General features: G+C 44.9%; 1 protein-coding gene and 1 pseudogene across 3 annotated transcripts in view; one reads left to right on the top strand and one right to left on the bottom strand.

Annotated features, from left to right (window-relative positions):
• Positions 1-10,767: 10,767 nt before the first annotated feature.
• LOC128100860 (ATP synthase membrane subunit K, mitochondrial-like) lies at positions 10,768-10,938 on the bottom strand (annotated as a pseudogene).
• A 3,580-nt stretch (positions 10,939-14,518) lies between these two features.
• The window catches only part of Tcfl5 (transcription factor like 5), a 21,966-nt gene continuing 9,214 nt past the window's right edge, over positions 14,519-27,270 (top strand). For 2 of the 3 annotated variants that reach the window (XM_052722663.1, XM_052722664.1), the window contains exons 1-5: positions 14,519-15,132; positions 15,979-16,162; positions 16,604-16,766; positions 18,721-18,964; positions 21,846-21,987. In XM_052722663.1, the coding sequence (XP_052578623.1) occupies positions 14,519-15,132; positions 15,979-16,162; positions 16,604-16,766; positions 18,721-18,964; positions 21,846-21,987 (1,347 nt within the window). Of the gene's footprint in view, positions 15,133-15,978; positions 16,163-16,603; positions 16,767-18,717; positions 18,965-21,845; positions 21,988-27,270 lie in introns of all 3 variants that reach the window. The other variant, XM_052722662.1, reaches the window with a different exon arrangement.

The following is a 27,270-nucleotide window of genomic DNA, read 5'->3' as shown; positions in this document are numbered from 1 at the left end:
TACCTCTTTGATTAAAAGAATTTCAATATATCACCCAATCATATAGTCTCACTTTTCATGATATATACATGATTCTAACAATCTACTTCCTGAGGAATGCAGGTGAGTTTGGGAATAGCCCAGAGCACATACAGATGAAATACATCAAACTAATGTGACCAAGGTGGTCCCTGACTGGGACCCCCAATGGGACTATAATACCCTAAGGGGGTATTCTTGCTAGATCAGTTTACAACCTGCCTCCTGGCGGGGTCTCCATAAGCTTCCCTCAAACCAGTTAACTATGACAAACTCCAAGAAATTGTTCAGGACAGACAGGAAACTCCTTTTCATTTCCTAGAATGCATTACAAAGGCCCTCTTACAGTATACTAATCTAGACCCTGAAAACCCAGAGGGCAGGCAACTCATTATGACCTATTTCTTTTCCCAGAGTTTCCCCAACATTAGGGGCAAGCTTAAGCATCTGGAGAGAGGTCCCCTAACACCACAGGCAGAAGTCATAGTGCTAGCCTTTAATGTGTACCATGGGAGAGATGAGAAAGCCCGTAAACAAAAATACCAAATGCTAGCCAAGGCCATCTGACCAGCCTTGGTGACTGCCCAGGCTCCCTTCCCCCCTGGGGCTTGAGGACCATCAGGTCCCTGCTTCAAATGTGGTCCCAGAGGGTCACTGGGCCCTGGCTTGCCCTAATCCCTACAGGCCACCTGGGCCATGTCCAAAATGCCACCAAGAGAGACATTGGTCTATTAACTGCCCCTACACACCTCGTGGCATGGGGACATCAAATGCAGACCATCCTCCAGCCAACCTTTTAGGCCTGGCCATGGATGACTCAGGGGACCTGGGCTCATCTCTGATAGGGAACCCCTGGTAGTCATCACAGTATCAGGGCGGCCCATCTCCCTCCTCTTGGACACTGGGGCCACTTACTTGGTCCTCAAGTGTAGCTAGAGTTTTCCTGCCTGGCCCACAGTCAGGGCAAATCTCTCTCACCTGCCAGTCCCACAGCTGCTCAGACCCGACCAAGTAAACACAGAGACTTATATTGTTTACAAACTGTATGGCCGTGGCAGGCTTCTTGCTAACTGTTCTTACAGCTTAAATTAATCCATTTCTATAAATTTATAACTTGTCACATGGCTCGTGGCTTACCGGCATCTTCACATGCTGTTTGTCATCGTGGTGGCTGGCAGTGTCTCTCTGATTCAGCCTTCCACTTCCCAGCTTTATTCTCTTCCTTGTCCCGCCTATACTTCCTGCCTAGCCAATGGCCAATCAGTGTTTTATTTATTGACAAACCAGCAACACATTTGCCATACAGAACATCCCACACTCAGGGAGTTTGGGGGGCCCCACCTCTCCTCATCTCCCTACTGTCAGGGTAGGGGGACAGCCTTACCTACCTAATCAGACCCCACCACTCAATTGCATTTTCAGGAGCATTCCTCTCACCCATTCATTTTTGATTATGTCAACTTGTCCTGTACCCTTACTGGGAACGGACCTTTTAGCCAAAGTGGGAGCTTCTATTTCTTTTGCTCCTCCCATTCGCCTGACCACAGAGTCTCCAGCGACTCCTCCTCCTCCTCCTAGTCACCTACCCTACTGGTTCCAACATGTCATTTCCTCTACCAGCCTCCCATCTGGACCTCCCAGTCTGGGACACCTAAAACTTCTCTGTTGCTAGACACCATTCCCCCATTATCATCCAATTACAGGACCCTACCCGGTATATTACCCAAGCCCAGTACTCACTCTTACTCCAGAGCCTTAGGGGACTTATCATTTCTGACCTTCTAAGAAAAAAACTACTTTGCCCTACATCTTCTCCTTTTAACATCCCTATATTTGCAGTTAAGAAACCTAATGGGACCTACCGCCTGGTTCAAGACCTCTGGCTCATTAATTCTGCAGTGGTCCCCCTCTATCCTGTGTTACCTAACCTCCTCACTATCCCTTCAGGAACCTCCCATTTTTCAGTTCTGGATCTCAAGGATGCTTTCTTTTCTATCCCTCTCAGCACTCAGTCTCAAAATATCTTTGATTTCACCTGGACTGACCCTGACACTCACCTCTCTGGAAAGTAAGTGTGGCATCTTCTACTAGTGGTGGGTGACCCAAAGTTTAGGGTTTTTTTTTTATTCACAAATGATGAGCTATTTGGCCAGGCCCAAGCTTCTGACCTACTCTCTGTCTCTCCCCAAATCTAAACTTATACAGTATGTACATGACATTCTCCTTTGTAGCCTGTCCCTACAAATTAGCCAAACTAACACCTCTGCCCTTCTAAATTTCTTGTCCAGCAGGGCTATAAAGTTTCACCTTCCAAGGTCCAACTGTCCACTCCTCAGGTCACCTACTTGGGACTAACCATTACCCCAATCCACAAATCTAGTCTCTTGAGGTCCCCTCTACTAAAGAGGATAATTTATTGTTTCTAGCAATAGCTGGCATCTTACTTTCCTGGATCCCCTCTTTTTCCCTCCTTGCCCACTACTTATATGAGGCAGCCCTTGGCCCCCCGACATGAACCCCTCATCAATCCCATTACTAAGCCCTTTCAGAAGCTCCAACAGGCCCTCCTCCAGACCCCAGCACTTCATCTCCCAGACCTAACTTGTCCCTTCTTCCTCTATGTAACAGAAAAAGGGATATGCCCTTGGGTTCTTAGGCCACCAGCTGGGACCTTCCTTTGCACCTGTAGCATATGTGTCAAAGAAACTAGAGCTCACCACCCAGGGATGGGCACCCTGCATACATGCTTTAGCAGCTGCTGAGCTCCTCATTTGTGAATAAAAAAAAAAAAAAAAAAAAAAAAAAAAAAAAAAAAAAAAAAAAAAAAAAAAACCTAAACTTTGGGTCACCCATCACTAGTAGAAGATGCCACACTTACTTTCCAATCTTGCACACCCTCAGTATCTCAGATCTTCTTCCTTAGTCAAACACTGACCACTCTCCATCTCATTCTTGCATTGAAACCCTAGAGGAACTACTGCCCTGCCACGCCCACGACGGTGTCGCCTGCGTGACAAATGCCTTGGATGAGGTGGTTACGTGGGAAAGGGGGGCTCGTGGCCCTCGGGTCTATGCCCCCGGCAACCCCTTATCAATCTGCCCGAATCATGGTGCCAGGCTACACGGAACCATGCAAAATCTGCTTGCAGAGGCTGGCTGGCATTCTGCCTTTTTTCTCTTTGCAGCTGTGACTATTGCTGTTTCCTTGTGTATTGATTTCAGGGAGTTAGCTCTCAATGTTCCTAATGTGCCCCATAAAGAGAATAATGATTCCTCAAAAGTGGCCTCAATACCCCCACCTATAATTCAAGCTTTTAGGCAAACAGTTAAAGAGGGTCCTAGAAGTTTGGGGGAATTTATGAATGATTTAGAGCAAAAAGAACTTATGACTCAGAGGGACAAAGATTCTAGCGAGGAGAGATGAAAGTAAAAGTCTAGGAACTCATAAGCAATCCACACGTGCAGCCAACAGCAGCTGCAAGGAAGCAGTTACAGGAACTAACCAGTCCTACAAGAATTATCCAGGGACAAATAGAGTTTCTCATCAAGGGTCGGTGGTGGCAACCCCCTAACGTTAATCCTAGATATAATAATTATTTGGAGCCATTGCCCTTTACGGGAGCTTATGATAAACATGGGAACCAATGGGTGAATCATAATAGTATGAAAACAGAATTCCATAAGTTACAGTTCATGGAAAGAATAGCTAGGTCCCAACCCCCCTGGTGCCTTCTCACCTGCAAGCAAAGGTTAAATATTTTCACACAAATGAAACCATGATTAGAACGATGGTGGGAAGGGTTTAATTTTGATACAAAACAAAGGTCTAATAATTACGTAGAAGGAAAAACTTCAGCTAGTGCCATAATGTTCTCCGTCTGGGTGAGGAATCACAATAGAGGAAATAACACCTGTACTCATGAGATCTATTAATCATTCTGAGAAAATTGTGTGACCACATTGTTGATTCTATGTCTATTGTCCCACTGGCCGATTGCCTTGTTTTCTTCAAATGATTGTATAAAAAACACTGCTTGATCTGAGTAAAATTGCAGCAGTTTCACAGCATACTCTCGTGTCTGTGTCTGTCTGTCATTCGCCGAATCTCACTTATCCTGAGTACCTTCGACCTGTTCTCCCTCGGTCTGGTGTTCCTACTGAGACCCAGTCCGCGGCACTGCCCCATCCCTTACACATACAGGAGGGCACACTGCCCAGGCCATCTATACCTGGTACACAGATGGCAACTCCTTTTTACATGAGGGGACTCATAAAGCAGGCTATGCCATAGTGTCAGATACTAGGGTGTTGAATCACAGGCATTACCCACACATACTACTAACCAACAGGCTGAGCTAACGGCCCTCACCCATGCCTCCAATTGGCACAAGGACAATCCCTAAACGTTTACACAGACTCCAAATATGCTTTTCATATCCTCCTGTCCCACACTGCCCATCTGGAAAGAGCGTGGGCTTCTTAACAACAAAAGGAGGATCCATAACTAACTCAGGTCAAATTATGGCCGTGCAAAAGCCTTCAATCTCCCCAAAGCTATAGGAATTATTCACTGCTGGTCTCATCAGACTGACAACTCCATCATCTCTAAGGGAAATAACTGAGTCAATGAGGCAGCCAGAGCAGCAGCCCTCCAAGGCCCACACTCACCTCACGCACCGCAGGGAATCCACTTCTCCACCATCACCCCCTGACACTCAACAAATTCTGTCCTGTCTACACCAGCTCTTTCATCCTAATAGCCAAGCCCTGTCTCACTTTGTCAAGGCCCACCTGAAGCTCACCCCTGAGCACTTTCATTTCTTAAGAACTATTACTGCCTCTTATAAAAATTTGTCAAATGTCAGACTCTAACTCCAGATATCACAGCCCTCCATTTCCTACCCACCAGGCCAGGGGCTCCCTGCCAGGAACTGACTTGCGGCAACTTGACTTTACCCACAGGCCCACAGTCAGATGCATTAAGTACCTAAGTCTTAGTGGACATATTCTCAGGCTGGGTAGAGGTATTCCCAATCACTAACAAAAAGGCTCAGACAGTCTCTGACCTCCTTCTCCAGGAGATTATTCCCTGATTTGGAATCCCTGCCTTCCTCCAGTCAGACAATGGCCCTGAATTCACCTCCCAGATTTCCCAAACCTTATCTAAAGCTCTCAGCATCCCTTGGCATTTTCATATTCCATATCACCCTCAGTCCTCAGGAAAGATTGAATGAACTAACCACTCCTTAAAAAAACACTCAGGTTAAAATGTCAGAGGAACTTCACCGTGACTCTCTAGTTCTTTCTCCCCAAGTGACCCCTTTCTATCGTACCATTTGAACTCATGGATGGGAGTTCAGTTCTAACCCCTGGCCTCCCATCCAAACCCTCACCTCTCCCTGATCACCTACTCATCCCCTTACTCTATCATCTCCATTCTTTCCTGTGGAACTTTCCTGACCACTCCCTACCCCAGCCATGCGCCAACCCCTGTCCACCCCCAATCAACATTGGGGATCAGGTCCTTCTCTCCCCTCCAGACCAATGTCCCTCACCCCCTTCCTGTAAATGGCAGGGCCCTTCAAGGTAATTCTTGTAACTCCCACAGCTGCTAAGCTTGAGGGCCTTCCTCATTGGATTCACTTATTCCACCTCAAACCCTCCCCTCCACCTCAAGATAATTTTTCTTCATACACAGCAACCCCAACTGGGCCCTGCTCCCTGAAGTTCCAGAGGACCCAGAGATCAACTACCTTGCCTCCAATTCCAGAAGAATGAGGCTTCACCCTACAACCATACTCAACTTTACCAGATTGGGAACCTCATATACTTTCCTTCCTGACCCCTCTCTTTGTTCTCCTGTCTCTACTCATCACATTCTGCTTCTTCAGTCTCCTCTTTATGTATCTCCAATGACATATTTAAAATCTCTAATTAAAGTAATTAGCTGTTGTTACAGGACTACCAACCATTAGCCACTGAGCTGGAAGCATAAAGACTATCAAATGTGCCCAGGTGGTAAGAAACACCCCACACCCCAGGCTCAAAAAGGAGACTCACAGAACAGATTTCAATGTAATTTTTTACTACTGACTGCCCTCAGCAATCGACCACCTGTGCCTTCTGGGTGTCAAGGTGATGCCGTGGTGATGGGAAAGGAACAGGTGCTTTAAGGTTTGTTTATGTGAAGATAGGAAAGCTTAGTTGGTGATAAGGAAAAAGTGTTTTAAGATGTATAAAAGAATGAAACATGTTCCAGATTCCTCTCTCTTGCTATGTTACTGTCCATAACTTTAACACTAACAAACTGATAGAATTCTGAAAAACTGTTAATCTAGCTCTGGCAGAGTGCTACCATTATACTACACCACTATTTTATCATAGCCACAGCTCAGGATTTTAAATTCCCTTTGGTTGTTTTTTAATGTATCTAAAACTTATCTCTTTTGGTAAATTTAAGAATTCTTGTGAGCTCCAGGGAGTCGTCTTGGATTCACCTCGAACAGCATCTTGCCAGGTCCAAGCAACACTGGTTCCATAGAGCCCAGACAGCAGTGAAACAACCCAGGATGTGGCCAGCACCCCAGCTTTCTCAAGTCCCCCAAAGATGATTGATGCCCATGAAGTCAACAGGAAACAGTCTCAAGAACCCAGCGCCCTCATTTCCTGCCCCACTTGTTATCCCTAACTCACTTTTTAAATAGTAAACAAAAGGAGAAATGTTAGCACTTCCTGGCATCACCTGGCCTACCCCCAGCTGTAGCCACTAAGAACACCTCCTGCAAACGTGTATTGTCAGTATTCAGGCAGATGCTTAGCCATCCCAGGGTCTTATGGCTGTACGTCATTATGTAATCTATGTGCATGTGCTGCTCAGTCTCTATAAGCATGTGCTAGACCCCCTTTTCCCCTCTTCTCTGCCACTTCCCTTTCAGAGGCAGGCCTCCAGGAACCCCTCCTCTCTTCCCACCCTTTCAATAAACCTTCAATGTGGGTTTGTTGCACAGTGTGATTCATTCTCACTGCTGCTAAACTACAACAACCAAAAAGCCCAGTTCCACATTCTTGGTGGCTTCATTCTTCAGTTCCTCCCCTGAAGTTGCCAGCCACCCAAGTCCCCACCTAAAGCGTTCAGCTTTTGACCATACTTGACCAGCTTGTGGTAGACATGTCATTACCCCTCTCCTACAACCTATATAATCTCCCTGCTTTAGTTTGGGCATGTGGCTTCTCCAGCCTCCATCTATGGGACTGGAGAACCCACCCAGGAGTTGCTTTGCTCAGATAGACCTGCTGTTATACTTTTTCAATTCAGCTTGATCTGGCTTACTGCATTGGCAGAGAAACTTATTTTCAGGAGACAGAAAACCTATTAGTGAGACTAATTAAAAAAAATGAAAATAAAAGGGTGCTGGAGAATTATGATCCACAAAGCCAAAATGCTAGAACTTTGTCAAGCAGCCATGGTTGCCATGTGGTCCATGTCAGAGTAGAGTCCCAACTCCTATACACATGTATATGCAAACAAGTGCACACATACCCACACATGTTCACACATAAGCATATACACTCAAGCAGAGAAATTGAGCAGGTTCAGGGAAGGCACAGCCAAACCTTCATAGGCAGCAACAAATCAGGACTAATGCAACACAGATACCCTAGAAACACAGCCCATTCTCCCAACACAGGAAGAAGCCCATTTGACTTGTCAGTAGATACATCTCCCCACTGCTCTTCACAGCAGTTTAAAGAGTTCTAGATTTTCAGGGACTACAACTGAGGCTAGATTGGGATTGATGGCTTCAATGCTAAAAAGGATTTCAGGACTGGTTGTATATATTTTTAAAATTTTTTTTTATTGTACTTGTTTATCCACTCACTCATACATTGATGAACATTTGTGTTGCATGAATGTATGTGCCACATTATGTCTATGAAGGGTCAGAGGACAACTTGTGGGAACTGATTCTCCTCTTCTCCCATGTGTGGGTACTGGGAAATCAAACTTAGGTTGTTATGCTTGTAGCTGTTACGTGATGAGCCATCTCACTGGCCCTTAAAAGATGTTCTAAAGTAGTTTTGATTTGCATTTCTCTAATGGCTGAGGATGTTGAACATTTAAGTGTTTCTTAGCGACTTGAGTTTCCTCTATTGAGAATTCTTTTTATATCTGTACCCCATTTTTAAAATTGCATTATTTGTTTTCTTGATATCTAGTTTCTTGAGTTCTTTATATAGTTTGAATATTAGCCATCTGTCAGATGTGGAGTTGATGAAAATCTTTCCCCATTGTTCAGGCTTCCATTTTGTCCTTTTGACTAAGTTCTTTATCTTACAGAAGCTTTTCAGTTTCATGAAGTTCCATTTATTAATTGTTGATCTTAGCATCTGTGTTATCAGTGTTCTGTTCAGAAAGTTGTCTCCTGTGCCAACGCATTCAAGGCTGGCTATTCCCCACTTTTTCTTCTATCAGGTTCAACCTACGACCTACAATCTATCCCACCTGCAAGATGTGCTGGAGCAATGGAGGTGCAGAACTTAAAGGAGTGACCAACCAATGACTGGTCTAATTTGAGGCCTACACCAAAAGAGGGAGCCCATGCCCTACACTGCCTGGATAACCAGGAACAGGAGGCTGGATAGCCCAGAGACCTATAATAGAAAAAAAGAAACAATAAAATGATTCCTAGTGATATTCTTATAGGTCAGTGGCTAGCACAATCATCATCAGAGAGGCTTCTGCCAGCAGCTGATGGATGGGAGCAGATGCAAACACCCACAGCCAAACATTAGTCAGAGGGAGAGCCCAAATTGGAGATCTCCATTAGGTCCCCCCCTTGGAGCTTGGGGAACCTCACGGAAGAGGGGAAGGAAGAAGTATAGGAGCCAGAAGAGTTGAGGACACCAGAACAGGCCTATAGATATCAACTAAGCAGGGGCTCATAGGGGCTCACAAAGAGTGAAGTGGCAATCCTGGAGCCTACATGGGTCTGAGCTAGGTCCTCTGCATATATGTTCTGGTTGTTAGCTTGGAGTTTTTGTGGGACTCCTAACAGTGGGAATGGGGTCTCTCTGACCCTTTCATCTGCTCATGGGACCCTCTTCCTCCTCCTGAGTTGCCTTGCCCAACCTTGATAGGAGGGTTTGTACCTAGTCTTAATTAATTGTATATTGTTATGTCATGTTCAATGGATATCCCTGGGATGCCTGCTCTTTTCTGAAGGGAAACAGAGGAGAAATGAATTTGGGGGTGGTCTGGGAGGAGTGGAGGGAGGGGAAACTTTGGTCAGGATGTATTCAAAACAAAACGAGGAAGTGTTTTAATATAAGCTTCAGCAGACTAGTTAGGAGAAAAGGAGAGGTGCAGAAGAAAGACACACAGGAGAGTATGGTGTGATCAAAAGAAGAGTTGCAGCTCATTGTTTTTACAATAGCCATTTGTAGGATTTTGTTAGATTTGAAGTTACTGTTTTTGAGGGTTGCTAGGAAACCTAAGTGAGATTGCTGGGTGGTTCTGAGGGGTACCTGTCAGGATTACATTTGATAAGGTAAAAGTCTAGCCCCACAGGGATACAGGAAGGTGCTGTGGGATATCCTGTATGCTGTGAATATATGTTGCTATGATTGATTGATAAATAAAATGCTGATTGGCCAGTAGCCAGGCAGGAAGGATAGTGTAGGCGGGACAAGGAGAGAGGAGAATGCTGGGTGGAAGAAGGCTGAGTCAAAGAGACACTGCTAGCTGCCATGAGGAGAAGCATGATGTAAGATACCGGTAAGCCACGAGCCACGTGGCAAGATATAGTTTTATAGAAATGGGCTAATTTAAGGTATAATAACAGACAGCAAGCAGCTTGCCACAGCCATACAGTTTATAAGTAATATAAGTCTTTGTGTGTTTGATTGGGTCCAAGTGGCTGTGGGACTGGTAGGTGAGAGAGATTTGTCCTGACCGTGGGCCTGGCAGGACCAGGAAAACTTCAGCTACAGGAAAGTTTTGTTTGAGATTCTCTGGAAATGAATGAGGTGCTGCCCAAGGTCACACACAGTTAGGCCTCAAGCCTGGGTTATTGCTACTTTAACATACAGTATTTATATGAAAGGAGTGTTAACCCTATGTTGGCTGCTTTCATGGCAAATGTGACTTATCATGCTGAAATTCTTGATTCTCAGTCATCAGTTTTGTTATTTTTTTTTAGACAGGGTTTCACTATGTAGCTATGGATGGCCTGGAACACCCTATGTACACCAGGCTAGCTTCACATTCACAGAGATCCACTTGCTTCCCAAGTGCTGAGACTAAAGGACTGTGACAGGAAGCCCAGCAGTGAGGTTTTCCTTCTCACACCAGATGATTTCCCTGTCCTTCTATCCTGCTGTTCTGGGTGCTGTTCACCCTTCTCAAAGTCATCTCACACTGAGAATAAAGCCACTGCTGTTGGTGTATCTCATTTTAGTAGAAAGCCAGACATGGTGGTACCTGCCTGTAGAGGCCAGAGGACATCAGATTCCCTGAGGCTGGAGTTACAGGTGGTTGGGAGCCACCTGACATAGATACTGGGATCCAAACTCAGGTCCTGTGGAAGAGCAATATGTGCTCTTAACCACTGAGCCATATCTTCAAGTCCCCCAGTTCACCATTTTTTCCTGCTTCATAATTTATTGTACAAACTGAGTCTTACATGATGAGTTGACATCAGCTTCTTCAGGCACGAGACTTAATATGAGGTCAGACATTTCAAAGTCCATTTATGTTGCTTTCACAGCTGGAGTTTTTTAGGCCTTGAAGTATAAGACCAACAAAGCAGTGCCTCCGTATGTGGCCAGTACACAATTCATCCTACCTGTGAGACTCTAAGAGTTGAGATACTTTTTAATACCAGTAAATTGTAATTGGCCATCAGTTTCTGGACCAGCCATGATTTCAATCTCTGCCCAAATCACAAATTTCACAGCTGATGTCCTTCAACAAACCCAGTTACCACCCAGCTCACCATTTTTAAAAGTAAGTCTGGATATCAGTATCATGCCTAAGAACGTAACCCTGGATTCTGAAGAGTTTTGCCTTCACTTTTATTATTATTTTTTGTTTTGTTTTTTTTCGAGACAAGGTTTCTCTGTGTTGTTTTTGTGCCTGTCCTGGATCTTGCTCTGTAGATCAGGTTGGCCTCAAACTATTATTACTATTTCTTCTTCTTCTTCTTCTTCTTCTTCTTCTTCTTCTTCTTCTTCTTCTTCCTTCTTCTTCTTCTTCTTCTTCTTCTCCCTTCTTCTCCTCTTTCTCCTTCTCCTCCTCCTTCTTCTTCTCCTTTCTCCTCCTCCTCCAAAAGGCATGTGACACTACATCTGACTTACCTTCACTCTCCTATAAATGAAGCTTCATGTAAGACTCAAGGTTCATGTTGTGATTCCGTTCCACTGCCCGTTGTTAGAAGGATCATCTCCACTGAGTTGGTTTTTGCACCTTTGTGTAGTTAACTGACCCTGCTTGTGGAACTGGTCCTTAGCTCTCTGCTCTGTTTCATTAATCTATATGACTATTTCTCCTCTAACACTACATTTTTTCCACTTTAGTTGCTTATCAAACTAATAAAATATATTTATTTAGTGTGAGTGTATGTCAATATGCATGTACCATGGGCATGTATGGAGGACAGAGGAACACTTGTGGGAATCAGTTCTTCTCCTTCTGCCAAGTGGGAAACTAGAGATTGAATTTAGGGCATCAGGCTAGCTGGCAGGTATCTTTAACGCTGACAGTCTCTTATCAAACTCATAGCTATTCCAAGTTTGTCTTTCCATTAAGTGTAGATTAAGTTTGTATCTACAACAAAAATTTCCTGGATTTTAATAAAAATTCCATCAAACCTATCACTTTGGGGAGACTGTATGGTTACTATTGTGTTTTCCAGCAGTAAATGTCTAGATCTTCAATTTCTACAGAGTATAACTTCTAGCATCCATGTTCCTAATGCATATTTTTAGATTTATACCTAAGTGCAGTTTTGAATAGTTGCAAATGTTGTTGGTATATAGAAATATGTTGATATTTCCATGGTCTTGAATTCTGCAACCTGGTTGAATTTCCTGGGTATTTTTCTTTAACAGATTCCATGGTATTGTTTACATAGATCAGGGTGCTGTTACCACCCTGTATCTTAATGTGTAGTTTAACTATTTTCTCTAAGCTTGACATGACCATTCCTGTCCAGATGCAGAGCAGCTATGACCACCACATGAGATTCTACCAAAATTGGGCATTCCCTCATGGAGACAGGGGTGGTTTCACAGGTCTGTTGTTGATGCCTCTCTAATTGGAGTGAACAACCATTTACTTTGTTTTGTTTTTGAGAAAAAGTTAACTCTGTAGCTCAGCATACCTGGAACTCTCTCTGTAACCCAGGCTGTCTTCAAGTTCACCTTGCTGCAACCCTAAGTGTTGAGATTACAGATGTAAGCCATATTTGTCACTAGAGGGGTTGTTTTTGACACAGAGTCTCACTGTGTAGCCCTACTGGCCTGGAACTCATTATGTGGATTAGGGGGCCTCATACTCAGAGCTCCATCTGCCTCTGCACCTAAGTGCTAGGATTAAAGGCATGTGCCTCACACAACAGCCTAGAGGATTTTATATATAGGCACCCTAGGGCTTGCTTTGTGTTCATCTTGGTAACCACTGCTTTTCCATATTTAGTGTTTTTTAGATTTATTTGTGTGTTTTACCTGTATGTTAAGTACACGTGTGCATACCTGGTGTCTGTGAGGATCTAAAGAGGGCATTGGATCATCTGGAACTCAAGTTATGGATGGCATGAACCACCACATAGGTGCTGGGAACCAAACCCAGGTCCTCTGCAAGAGCAAGTGCTCTTAACTCCTGAGCCATCTTTCCAGCCTGCTTTTCTACATTTAAATCATTTCTATTTTATGTGATCTTGTTGGACTTAAACCTTCCATCTTTTTATTCCCCGTTTGTCCCCTGTGCCCACCTTTCTACTGTTTTCTCTCCTGCCTCTTTACTCTGCAATCCCATGTTGTCACCTTCATTTTCTTGTCAGTGGTTGCTTTGAGGCTTTTGGTGAACATTTTTAACCTATCCAGGTCTTCCTTGGGTTGTGTACATTCCAATTTATACCTTCTCTGTATATGATATGATGGATTGCCTTAACTGCTTCTTTAGTACAAGTCTACTAGTAAAGATCGTCATTTAACCTTTTTCTTCCAGTGCTAGAGATCAAACCTGGGCCCTCATACATCTATCACTGAACTCTATTCTGGCCCTATTTACATTTTTTTTTAATATTAGAAAAAGTCATCATTGTGTCAAGTGTAGCACATGCCTCCAGAGGATGAGGCAGGGGGATCATACCCAGTTCGAGGCCATTCTGACTACAATTTGAATCTTGTTTTTAAAAGTGAAACAAAAAATAGAAAAGGATTACTTTATCTTTGCTTTTCAAAAGATAGCTTTGCTAGGCATAGGATTATGAGGTGATGCTATCTCCATTAGGTATACAATTATGACACTAACCTTTATGGGCAAGCCTGTGGTGCACTTTCTTGATTGACAATTGATGTGGGTGGTCCCAGCTCCCTTAAGTTACTGCTCTGATTTCCCTTTGTGATGAATTGTTACCTAGAAGTATAAGATGAAATAAACCCTTTCCTCCTTAAGCTGATTTTGGTCATGCTGTTTTACCACAGCAATAGAAACTCTAACTAAGACACTGGGTATAAAATACAGTGATGCTATCTTTGCTGGGTATAAAAGAGTAGCTCAGCATGTGAGAGACCCGAGGTCTAATCCTCAGCTTGACTAAAAGAGAATGAAAAACTGGAGTGTATTTTGCATGGTACTCCACATAAAGCACCCAAAGTAGGTGACTCCAAGGCCTGGGCTGGACACAGGAGGAAGCTGGACATGGCCAGTAAAGAGCATGGTAGCACTACAGAAGCATGGCTAGAAAGGGGTGTGACTGGGTCCACAGGGTTAACTGGGGCACCCACGCAGGAGCAGGGGCAAGTAGCCGGCTCCCTGGCAACGAGCCTGGAGTGGTTACCCCGGGATTGGTGGGGTGGGGGATGGGAAGCCAGAGACAGACATCGGGCCAATGGGAGAGCTTTTAAGGGGGTGTGGTCTAAACTGGGCGTGGCCACACGGGACGTGGCCTGTCCCGGGTTTGAGAACAAAGGTGCAGTGGACCCAGGCCACGGGGGGGGGGGGGGGGGGGGGGGGGGGGGGGGGCCGGGGCGGGAGGGCAGTTGACGGGGGCGGCGGGTAACGGGAGGGGCGTGGCCCAAAAGGGGTGGGGTTACCGTTGTGGGCGGGACTGCGCAGGCGCACTGTCCCTGCGGTGTTAAGCGGTTTCCCTCCCCCAACGGCGCGCCCGCGGTGGCCGGCGCGTCGTCTGCGGAGGCCGCGACCCCGCCTCGCCGCCCGCCCGCGTCTGCGTCGCCGTCCCCGCGCCCGCGCCCCGCCGTTGGGCCGCGCCGCGCCGGCATGTCGGGCCCCGGGCCGCGGGAGCCGCCGCCTGAGGCAGGCGCGACGGGCGGCGAGGCGGGCCCCGAGGGCGCGGGCGGCGGGGACGCGGCGCTGGGCGAGCCGGGACTGAGCTTCACGACCACCGACCTGAGTCTGGTGGAGATGACGGAAGTGGAGTACACGCAGCTGCAGCACATCCTCTACTCGCACATGGAGGCGGCGGACGGCGAGCTCGAGGCACGCCTGGGCTCCGCGCTGCTGGCCGGCCCGGGCGCGGGCTCGGGCGCGGCGGGCTCGCTGGCGCCGGCGCCGCCTGTGTACCCAGTGCTGTGCCCGCCGCTGGCGGCCGACGCGCCGTGTCTGGGCCACGTCGACTTCCAGGAGCTGCGTATGATGCTGCTGGGCGAGGCGGGCGCAGCCGAGAAGACGCCTGGCGGCGCGGACGGGACGCGGACGCGGGCGGACGGCGCGGCCAAGGAGGGCGCGGGCGGCGCGGGGCCCGACGGCGCGCCCGAGGCCCGGGCCAAGCCGACCGTACGCGTCCGCCTGGAGGACCGCTTCAACAGCATGCCGGCCGAGCCGCCTGCGCCTCGCGGTGCTGAGCCTGGCGAGTCGGGCGTGGCGCTCAACAAGTGCGTGCGGGGCGCGGGGGCGTCGGGGAGGAGGGGTCTTCTCACAGAGCTGTTGCCGTCTGAGGGATCATTCTGGGCACCTGCTGGGTCTGGGTGGATACCTGGAAGGGCTCCGGCGGGGCCGCCTCTTGGGTCTGGGAGGGCTACTTCCATGGCTGCGTGGACACCAGCCTTTCCCAAAGATCTTTGGGAAGTTCAGTGTAAAGGGGCAGGCAGTCTGGGTACTAGATATAGGAGGTCTCATGCCGGCCTGCTCTGAATTAACCTGAGGATGATTCTGGAAGCTGCACACTATGCAAGTGCTGCGTGGCAATTCTAAGGAGTACCCTGGGGCTTGTGGACCTTCGGGCTGTCTCTACACCCCCCAAAAAGGAGAGGAAGAGTTCTGAGGACTGTACCCTTTGGTTCTGTCTACCCCCTGAGTGCCATGGGGAGCTGCTCTGGCCTCCAGTGCAGACTTGGACCTGTGGAGTGGAAAGGCAGGAGTTTTAAGATTAAGCTGAAACCTGTGGTAGTTCCTGGCCCCCTTAATGCTCTCCCAGGTAGCTGTTGAAGACACTGACTCCGCAGTTTTCCACTCACCCAGCTGTCCTGGTCTTGTCCATCCTTGCCAGATTTGGAGGATGACAGAGATAGGGGTCAGGGAGTGCTGCAGGCGGGGAGGAGGCAAAGTGAACTTCACCAGCACCACTGGCCAGTGGATCATTCCGGCCATCTCCAGGACTGCTTGAGAAGCAGGGCGGAGTCTAGCATGACCTGTTAGTGGTTGAATGGGTGATGGCAATGTTTCGGGAGCCTCTCCGCCACATATTCCTCAGGTTTCCGGGTTTTCTTTTGTCTTGGCAGTTTGGTAACTCTTATTCGACATCCATCTGAATTAATGAATGTTCCTCTTCACCAGCAACAAAACAAATGTACGACCTTAGTGAAAAATAAAACTGCTGCTGCCACTACTGCTTTGCAGTTCACCTACCCACTGTTTACAAGTGCCTGTTCCACTGGTGGGAATGCCAGCCTTGCACAGACACAGGTAAAGCTTTTTCGTCTGTGTCAAATTCAGGGCTCGTAACTTAGTTTGATCTTGTCCCAGGATTTTTTTTTTCTTTTAATGGAACTGGTGACCTTTGTAAGTTGTAATATTTATATTGTTAGGCATTATTTAAAAACCTAGTAAAAGGGCTGGAGAGATGATTCAGTGGTTAAGAATGCATACTGTTCTTGTATTGGATCCTAGGTTGGTTCCCATCTCACAGCTGCCTGTTAATTCCAGCTTTAGGAGGGGATCCTTCCGGCATCCAGAACCTACAGTCATGTGCACAAATCCACACATATACACAGTTAAAATCATTTTTAAAAATGAAAGTTTTTCAGAAGGTTTGAGCATAATTGTATTGAGTGCAGTTTACTTGTGCTGTAAAGAGCTGACATAGCCACATATTGATACAATTTCTGTTACTTAATTTTTTTCCAGAGTTCTAGTAACTCATGTTCTATACTGGAAGCTGCCAAGCACCAGGATATTGGACTGCCTAGAGCATTTTCTTTCTGTTACCAGCAAGAGATTGAGTCCACCAAACAGACAGGAGGTAGTAGAAACAAAGCCTTGCCAGAGCAGGTTTGGATTAAGGTGGGAGGTAAGTGATAGATCAGCAGATAGTGGCTGTGTGTACTCTTGACAAGCTGTAGCTGCAGAATATTTAGGCTCTGGTGGGTGGGGACAGGAGAGGACCTTTATATGCACATGTGTAAGAAGTCTTAGGTATTTACTCTGTATTCCTCATCCTCATCTTTGAACTTTTTTCTGGACATCATAGTTGACTCAAATTTTGGATATTTTTAATTTGGAAGCTTTTTCTTTATATTTATTTATTTATTTATTTATTTTTTTGAGACAGGGTTTCTCTGTGTAACTGTCCTGGAGGCTGTCCTGGAACTCCCTCTGTAGACTAGGCTGGCCTTGAACTCACAGAGATCTGTCTGCCTCTGCCTCCCAAGTTCTGGGATTAAAGGCATGCGCCCCCACCGCCTGGCGGGAACTTTTTCTTAACAGTAAAATGACAACAGACTCACAGACATCTTCAGGTGCCACAGCCACTGAAAGTACTTTGTAGTTTATTTTATTTCATACTTTGTGAGTGATGATGGAGTCTGAAATCATCTGAAAGCTCCAAAGAGATAAAAATAACACTGTGTCATGGCAGTGGCTGGGCTTAGCAGAGGCCACTGGATGATTACAAGGTCTGGAGTGTAAAGAAGCTGCCACCAGCAGATCAATTTCTTGATAGTCACTTCAGCCCCTCCCTCCTTGGGAAAGGTTTTCTTTCAAGAGATAGGAACTATTACTCCTGAAGCATTCAGAGTGGCTGAGGCAGGATGAGATGGAAACTGCTTCTTCCTGTCAGCCCTCAGTTTTGTTTGTCAATACTTTTTATTTGAAAATCCTGTGAAATATAGATGAGCACTAATGGGGGACTATGCCTATTACTAAGGCTAAGAAAGAAGACACCAGAACTTCTGAATTCCTTTCTCTGTCTCTCTTAAAATGTGATCCAGAAGTGGTGTTAAGGCTTTTTGTGACAAGTGGGAAAGCATATCACCTGCTTACTTTCTTTTATCTGATTGAATTTGACTTATTTCTATACTATGTGCACAATATGTAAGTGCAAAAGCTGATTTTTTTCTTTGCTTTTTTGTGGAATCACTTGAACATGAAAACATATTTAACTGAATCAGTTAAGTTTTATCCTGAGGTAAAGTATCAATTTTCATATTAGAATAACTGGATATGAAGAAAAGGTTTTAGTGAAAATATTTGAAACATTCTTTCCATCCTAAATTCTAGAAAAAGAAAACAATGTTTTGATTTCTGTATTCATGGGTAATAACAACTGTTAATTAGAAGGGAGGAGTGGAGGATTTAGTTCAGTGGTAAATCAGTGGTACAGCTCCATGAAAAAGGGAGGAGCTGACATAGTTGTGTTGGTTGCATAGCATTCAGAAGGGGTAGATTCTTTTGGTTTGGTTTGTGGGTTTGTTTGATTGATTGATTGATTGATTGATTGATTGAGACAAGGCTTCTCTGTGTATTCCCTGTCTGTCCTGGAACTTACTCTGTAGGCCAGGCTCAGAGATCCACCTGCCTCTACTGAGATTAAAGGCATGCCCCACTACCACCCAGTCAGAAGGGGTGATTTGATTGTGCTGTAGGATTAGAGCTCAGTGCTTAGTGCTCAGAGTCTCTGCCATCATAGCTCCTTGTTTCTTTAATTCGTACTTGATAGTGTTAGAATATTGGATTGAAATCCAAAACATGTCTATGCATGGGTGAGTGCACAGGCACACACAGTCCAGAAAGAAAAGGGAAAAAAAAACAAAAACAAACAGTGGTGCACACCTGTAGTCCCAGCACTTAGGAGGCTCAGGAATTCACAGACATTCTTGGCTGCATTGTGAGTTAAGGCAATACTGGACTTTGTGAGGCTCTTTCTCAGAAAAAAACAAGATGCCCAACAAAGATAGTCTACATTAATGGGAATGAGTTAAGAATAAAAAACTAAATGACGGCTTTTTTCTTCTTTTGCAAAGAAGAAGCGCTATGTAAACAAGCAATCAATAAGAGGAATCGGAGTAGAATCCGCCAGTTGGACACAAGTGTGGAGCGAAGAGCCCTTGGAGAGATTCAGAATATGGGCGAAGGTTCTACAGCTTCACAGGGTACCTGGCAGTCTTCTGAGTCCTCACAGTCAAACCTGGGGGAGCAGACGCAGAGTGGACCCCAGGGAGGAAGGTCTCAGCGTCGGGAGAGGCATAACCGAATGGAAAGAGATAGAAGGTAATATAGTATGGACTATGGGCTCCATTCATACAGTTGTCTTAGATGTGCTGGCTTTTTGTGTGATAGTTCACCCTCTGTATGGAGGCTGAGGAGTCTTCAAGACTCAGTGATCTCTGGTGGATTCATCTCTGATTGACTACAGTGGCAGAATACAAGGCAAAATGATCCAAGGTATGTGGGAAGAGCTAGGGAGCACATTCCCAGGAGTCTTCTCCCAGAAGGTTACATAGGACCTCCTAATTGATGACTTCAGTGTTGTGCTCCAAGGGCACCAATGAGGTGCCACCGAACAGGAGGGCTCATTAGAGGCTCAGACACATGATAGTTCCTATCTGGCACACTCTGAATGCCAGGCTCTCAGTGTGAGCCATGTTGCTTGGAGAGTTGTGGACCTGTGGGCTGTTCTTCACTAATCTCCCCAAGCCCAAGTTCCCAGACACTAGGAGAAGGCCAGTTTTGTCAGCAGGTCCTTAAGGAGAATATTGGGCCTTTAAGTTAAATACACAGTAGGTAACGTAGCTTTGTGTTTTATTTGGGGAAGCCAGATATAGTTGCACACATTTGTGATTGCAGTATTCAAGAGGCTGAGGTAGGAGGATTGCTTCAAGTTTGAGGACAATCTGGGATATATAGTGAACTATAGGTTAGTCTTGAATAGCAAGACCCTACATCCAAAAGAAAAAAGAAAAAAAATGTTGGAAAAGAGGAGGTTAAAACTGTTATTGAAGTGAGTTATAAAAGTGAGTTTACCTGTGGATTTTGTATGTGCTATTCTAGGTAGTATAAAAGGTTGATTTTTCTCTATTGAAGTTGGGGTTTTTTTTTTACAGTGTTTAATAATAATAATCAATTTGGTCATTTATGAGTATTGCGTTTATATTTTCAGCTCAGGAATAATAGTATTTAACAAGATAGTATTGTGCATTGAAGTTTAATTATTAAATAACCCAAGGTGATTTATTGCTTTTTAGAGGATGTGTTAAAACTAGATAGATATCTTTCTTCTTCTCTTTTTTTTTTTTTTTAAAACAAGGCTGGCCTCGAACTCACAGAGATCTGCCTGCCTCTGTCTCCCAAGTGCTAGGATTTCTTCATTTTTTAGTTAAAAAAATTTTTTTATGTATGAGATATTTTGCCTGCATGTATGTTTGTACACTACTTTTGTGCCTGTAGAGGCCAGAAGAGGGCATTGGATTCTGAGTCTAGAGTTACAGGTGGTTGTGAGCCACTATGTAGGTGCTGCGGAGTGAACCTGGGTCCTCTGGAAGAACAGCTAGCCACCCGACCTTCTCTCTAGCTGTGTAATTCTTTTTTTTTTTTTTTTTTTTTTTTTTTGGTTTTTTGAGACAGGGTTTCTCTGTGTAGAACTCACTCTGTAGCCCAGGCTGGCCTCAAACTCACAAAGATCTGCCTGCCTCTGCCTCCCGAGTGCTGGGATTAAAGGCGTGTGCCACCATCGCCAGGCAAGCTGTGTAGTTCTTTATGATTATTTTGCTTACATGTATGTATGTGCCTGGTGACTGCTGCAATGGTCAGAAGATCCCTGGAACTGGAGTTATAGATGGTTGGGAGCCACCATATAGGTGCTGGTGATCAAATTGGGGTCTTCTGCAAGAGCAAAACATACTCTTAATGGCTGAGCCATCTTTCCAGCCCCATTGCATTCTCTTTTTTTGAGGCAGGGTTTCCCTCTATAGCTCAGGCATTTTTCTTATTATACCTGTACACAGGTCATGTTATACCTGAGGGACTTCCTTTATCCTACTGTGAATTATAAATCAAATAAATCAAGTACTGCTCACCCTGATGTGTGTTTAATGAGCACATGTGGGATAGCTGCTCTGTGGAATTCTTGACACCCCCTGGTTTAATGGCTTCCAGTGAGTTCTGTGCTTGAGTATCTATCTCATCTTTAGGATAGGGTTGTTAATCTACCACACATACTTGAGGTCAGAACTACTTGAACTGATAGGGAAGGAGTTGGGCCCTCTACTAGAAATTAGAGTGCATCCAAAGTGTGCTAGCTGCCATTTGACTTTAGGTGTGTGGGTGTGAAGATGTGTAGTGCACTGTACCATGTAACTGTTTGTGTCAGCACAGTGAGGGCTTTGCTTATTACTGGATGTGATATGTAAAGCTTAAAACAAGGTGTGACTTAATTCTCTCAAGAAGCTGCTTTTCAATGCTGGTGATGGAAGCCAGGGCCCCATGGAATAATAGGCTAGCATTCTACCACTGAGCTTCATCCCCAGCCCTAAGCCCTAAATTCTCTAAAAAAGGACAAGTTTATTTTTATGAGACAGGGTCTCATTACATAGCCGAGGCTGACCTTGAATTTATGATTATTCTGCCTCAGCCTCTGAGGTGCTTTATTATAGGTGTGTATCATCATGCCCCACTCAGTCTGGAAGCTATGCATGTGCCTGAGTACATATTTCTATACATGGGAAGCAAGTCATGATTCCTGAATAACAATGTGAGGCTGGCTCTGGAGTTCAGTGCCCAGTACTGCAAGAAAATAAAAACAATGAAAAAAAAATTACTTGCCCAGAAATTTTGTTGTTGAGTTGAGGGATTTGCAGTCATCCCTGGTATAGAGAGCTGGCCCATGAGAAATAAATATTTGAGAAAGTGTAGGGACTTGGAGGCTACTGGGCCACTACAGGTGCTCTGGTGACCATGGGTAGCGATGGCCTCTGTAGACAGGTATTCAGTGGCAAAGTGCCCACTGGCTTACGTGAGGCTTTCAGGTGGTACACTCCTCCTAACCTTCAGAGGTCAGCTCCATACATTCTGCTTTCTTTGAATGAATAATGAACTCTGTTGCTCCTGTACTTCACCAGCTGTCCTGTGTGATTACTGTGGATTTTGACCGCAGGCGCAGAATCCGCATTTGCTGTGATGAGCTGAATCTTTTAGTTCCATTCTGCAATGCGGAGACAGATAAAGCAACAACCCTTCAGTGGACCACAGCATTCCTGAAGTACATTCAGGAAAGACATGGGGATTCCCTTAAAAAGGTGAGTATTCATGAAGTGGACTTCAGTGTTCCTGAATGGTGTTCAGTGAAGATGGGGATTTTCTTGATGTGGTGACTGAAAAGGCGGGCAGAAACTTGAGAATTTTCTGTTGTAGTTGTCAGTGTTGCCTCTGATCCCTTCTTCCTAGACTGCCTTGGGTATCCTGGACTCTGAGGTCAGATATGAAGTCCAATATGAAGGGAGTTCTGCCTGTTGATGTCACTTACTAAAGTCATAGTCACAGCTGAGATTTTCTTACGAAATATAGATGACTGTCAAATGTCAATTGTCAGAATCCAAATTTAGTACCTGTTGTGTGTAGTATAGTATGTTGGGTCTGAATGGCATTCAGGACATGATTTTTTTTCTCGCAGAACCTGATAAGGACAAAAGATACAGTTTAGTGGCAGAGTATTAGCCTAGAGTTTGTGAAGCCCTGGGGAGGGGAAAAATGAAAGCAAGAATAGCAAAAGTGGGAGCGGGGCTGGGAGGATAAACGCTGAGTCAGTAGTCTGGGCGTCTACCTTCGGGGGGTTCAGAAGGTAATTATTAGATTTCTGTGGTGTATGTAACCAGTACAGGCTGGGCCTTTGATGTCCACACACTTCTTGTTCCTTGGGGACTGCTGGCACTCTGTTCCTTTCTTTCCACACATGGGCTGTAGTAGCTGGCCAGCCCTCTTAGTTCTACAAGGACTGATGCTTGGTTTGGGAGTTGGCTTAGCCCTGGGATGGACTGGTGGAAGAAAGGGAACAATTGTGGGTTGGTTCTGTGCTGTGCTAGGTTTGGGCCTCAGAATTCTGGTGGTCACAGCCTATGGCCTTAGAGAAGTAAGTGAAGTCCTGATATATTAGGGGTCTCTATAGGAACAGAACTGATAGAATGAAAGGGAGATTTATTAGAATGGCTTACAGGTTGTCTTAGGGTTTTTTATTGCTGTGAAAGACACCGTGACCACAGCAACTCTTATAAGGAAAACATTTAATTGAGGGGGCTCGCTTACAGTTTCAGAAGTTCAGTCCATTATCATGTCGGGGAGCATGGCAGCATGCAGGCAGATGTGATGCTGGAGGAATAGCTGAGAGTCCTATATCTTGCAGGCAATAGGATGTCAACTGACTGTCACACTGAGGGAAACTTGAGCAAAAGAGACTACAAAGCCCACCCCCACAGTGACACACTTCCTCCCACAAGTCCACACCTTCTAATAGTGCCTCTCCCTTTGGCAGCCATTTTCTTTCAAACCACCACATTCCACTTCCTGGCCTCCAAAAGCTTATAGCCATATCATAATGCAAAAAAATTCATCCAGTCCAACTTCAAAAGTCCCCACAGTCTATAACAGTCTCAAACTTGTTTCAAAGTTTAAAGTCTCTTCTGAGATGCATGCCAATCTCTTAACTGTAATCCTCCTATAAAAATCAAAATCAAAAAGCAGATCACATACTTCTAACCTATAATGGCACGGGATATACATTCCCATTCCAAAATGCAGGGAACAGAGCATAATGAGGAAATTGGACCAAAGCAAGACTGAAAACGAGCTGGGCAAACTCCAGATTATGCATCTTCATGTCTCATGTTGAAATGCTCTTCAGATCTTCAACTCTGTTCAGCTTCTCTCTTGGGCTGGTTTCACTTCCTATTAGCAGCTGTCCTTGACAGGTATTCCACAACTCTCACATCTCTAACATCTTGGGTTCTCCAAGGCAATCTAGGCTTCAACTTCACAACTTCACATAATGGCCTCTCTAGGCCTCCATTTAGGGAGTCCTAAATGGCCTCAGCAGCTTTATTCCATGACTCCTTTCTTCTATCCTTAACTCTAAAGCCAGAACCATGTGGCCAAAGCTGCCAAGTTCTGCTGCTTGCTGGGACTGGAACATGGCCCCCTTCATCAGCTTTCTGTTTTCCTTCACTGCCTAAGATTGGCTGTCCGTGAACTTGATCTTTAGACCAGTCTGGCCTCTGCCTTCCCAGTGCTGGGATTAAGGTATGCCTCACCACATCTGGCTCTAAGCTCTTCTTTAGTTCCTTTTCACAAGTTGGAAATGTAACTGGGTGGGATCTTGCCCTGAGTTCACCACTCCCTTTATTCCATCTCTTAATTCGTTTATCTCCTTGAACATAGGATTTAGCTCTATTCCACTTTCTGTTGCTCTTTTTCTCCTCAAAATTTACCTTTTGTAATTTACCCTGCTCAGCTTGCTTTTTTTCATTATAAATCTTCATTAGAGTTACCAGTAATAACCACATGACAAAATCTAGGCTGTTTTGAGATTTCTTCTGCCAATGGAATTAATCCAAAACTCTTCACTTTTAGCCTGAGGTAAACTCTTTGGACAAGGGCAAAAGGCAACCACTTTCTTCACCAAAATATCACAAGAACAAATCTCTAGGCAACATACGAAAACTCTTCTCCTCCTGAGCCCGACTGTTCAAATCTCTCTTAGCAGCCTATCGTCATTGCTCCTGCTAGTGTGACCCATTGAGCAGTGCTTAAAGCCTTCCACTGCTTTCCTAACCCAAAGTACCAAAGTCGAAATTCCTCCAAACACGTGGTCAGGCCTGTCACAGCAATACCCCATTCCCTGGTACCGACTTCTGTCTTAGAGTTTTTATTTCTTTGACCACAGCAACTCTTATAAGGAAAACATTTAATTAAGGGGTCTGGCTTACAGTTTCACAGGTCCAGTCCATTTTCATGGCAGGGAGCATGGTGACATGCAGGCAGATGTGGTGCTGGAGGAATAGCTGAGAGTCCTACATCTTGCAGGCAACAGAATGTCAACTGACTGTCACACTGAGGGAAGCTTGAGCAAAAGAGACCATAAAGCCTGCCCCCACAGTGACACACTTCCTTCAACAAGGCCACACCTCCTAATAGTGCCTCTCCCTTTGGGGCCCATTTTCTTTCAAACCACCACACAGGCCATTGTCCAGCTAATCCAGCAATGGCTGTGTACCAGTGGAAGGTCCAAGAATCTTCAGTACACACTGGAATCCTGAAGAAGTAGGCTCTAATGCCAGGGAAGAAATGGAATTGACAGCAAGAGTAAGCAGGCAAAGAGGGCACACTTCCTTTTTCCATGTCCTTTTGTGTAGGCTGCCAGCAGGTGTGGTCCACATTAAAGGTGGATCTTCCCACCTCAAAATATTTAGATTCAAAGTGGGTTTTCCAGTTTGAATGATTTAATTAAGAAAAAAAAAAATTTAAAAAAAAATCCCTCACATATGTACCATCTGCTTGGGTTTTAGTTAATTCCAAATGCAGTCAGATTGACAACCAAGAATAGCCATCACAAGTCCACCTCTTGTCAACTTGACACACAATCATATCTCCTTATGTCATGCTTAATTTCTAAATGAAAACAATAACCAAGTCATAATTACACCTAACATGATAGAACTATTCCCAAATACAATTGCAAATGTATCATATATTTAACCAGGTCGTAAGTATGCCTAACATGACATAACTATTCCTCATATAACCACAAATGCATTGTAAATTTAGAATAGGTGGCAATGCCCCTTGAGGAACATCCTTTTAGTATCTCAAATATGATAACAACTGATATTCTGTTAATTGTTGTTACATTATATAGTAAAGATACCAAGGAAATAAAACACAATTATCTGTACAAACACATTAACAAAATATGACAAAAATATTCATGTCAATTATAATCATCGTTTCTTCAACTGTTCTCATGGCCTTAGCTGATATTTATAGCTAGCTTTCTCTACTACCCATTCTGTATTTCCTCCAGTATATAGTTACCCTTGTAAAAGGCTGTAAGTCTCTCTGGGGAAGGACCGAAGAAAGGCTAACAGTAAAACTCCTAGGTAATTTATCAAGGTCCTTCCTCGGGGACCTGGCCATCCCTTCATTCAAGGGGTTCTGGGTCTATAAACTGTCTAAAGTCTGGAAATTGGTTCATGGGCAGAGATTCCGTTTGCCACAACCCAAATGTAGCCTTTTTTCATTGTTAGAGAATTTTTTCGCTTATACAGATCAAACAAAAATGCAGTAGGCTTACCTGTTTCATTCTTGGAAACACCATGATTGCTTAGCCAGTACCAAAGGTCTATACTAATCATGACAACATAAAAGTCACTTTGTTCTGACCATTACAGGTCAGGCCATTATGGATGTTGCTTTGTCTATGCTGCCCATTATGATAACTGAGATAACCTTGCCTTTGGTGATTCAGTGCTGCCATCAGGCCCCTGATACCCATTACATTTAATTCATCCAACTGAGTAACAGCATCTCCAACCCTAAGATGTTGTTGCACAAGGAAAAGGTGAAAACAAAGCTCTTCAAATGTGCTGGTGCCCCTCTCACTATTTTGTGTCTTGTAGGATTAGTGAAGGCATGCCTTCTGGGCCTGCCCATTGTGGAAGATTAGGTTTTACACAGCATACCCACGCTAGCCCTGCAGTTTCCCTGGATGTTAGTATCCCTTCATCAACACTAAGCCAGGGGATATCAGGCATCTCCAACTCCTTTTCAAAAGCCAACGATTCAAGCAAATTTGACACCTTTTTTTTTTTAAACTGTGTGAGCTTCCCTATTAAACCTAAAACCTCCACTCAGAGGGCCTCTATCAATCAACTCAGCCTGATCCAGTTTTATGTTCCTTCCACCAGTATCCCACACCCTTAAAATCCATTCCCACATATGTTCCCCAGACTTCTGCTTGAACTAGCCAACTCATGAAGCTCTTTAGTATTGTAGTATAGTGTACCTTCTCATGGACTACACTTTCTATTTCCCCTTTAGGGGCCTGCTTAGCCTTCAGTCTGGTTATAGGTCTAAAGGCAGCTATTGGCAAGTCCTGAGGGACATCAGTGTTGTCTTGCCTGGCATTTGTTGTTGTTTGTTTTTGCTGCTTTTGGGGGGCCCAACACCCAGCTCCCAAATAAATCACACATGGAGGCTTATTCTTAATTATGAAATGCCTGGCCTTTGCTTGGCTTGTTTCTAGCCAGCTTTACTTAACATAAATGATCCCATCTATCTTTTGCCTCTGGGCTTTTCCCGTTCTCTTACTTCTGTCCATCTTACTCCTACTCCAAAGCTTGATGTGTAGCAGGGTGGCTGACCCATGATGTCTTCCTCCTTCTCTGGCCACTTCTTTTTTTTCCTCTCAGATTTCTCCTATATATCTGCTCTGCCTGCCAGCCCCACCTATTTCCCTCTCCTGCCTTGCTGTTGGCTGTTCAGTTCTTTATTAGCCCATCAGGTGTTTTAGACAGGCACAGTAACACAGTTTC

Source organism: Peromyscus californicus, unplaced genomic scaffold, assembly GCF_007827085.1.
Source record: "Peromyscus californicus insignis strain IS unplaced genomic scaffold, ASM782708v3 Scaffold_7__1_contigs__length_154581171, whole genome shotgun sequence".
NCBI classification, from domain to species: Eukaryota; Metazoa; Chordata; class Mammalia; order Rodentia; family Cricetidae; genus Peromyscus; species Peromyscus californicus.
The sequence above is the reverse complement of the archived record's forward strand: the minus strand, read 5'-3'. Positions and strand labels throughout refer to the sequence as shown.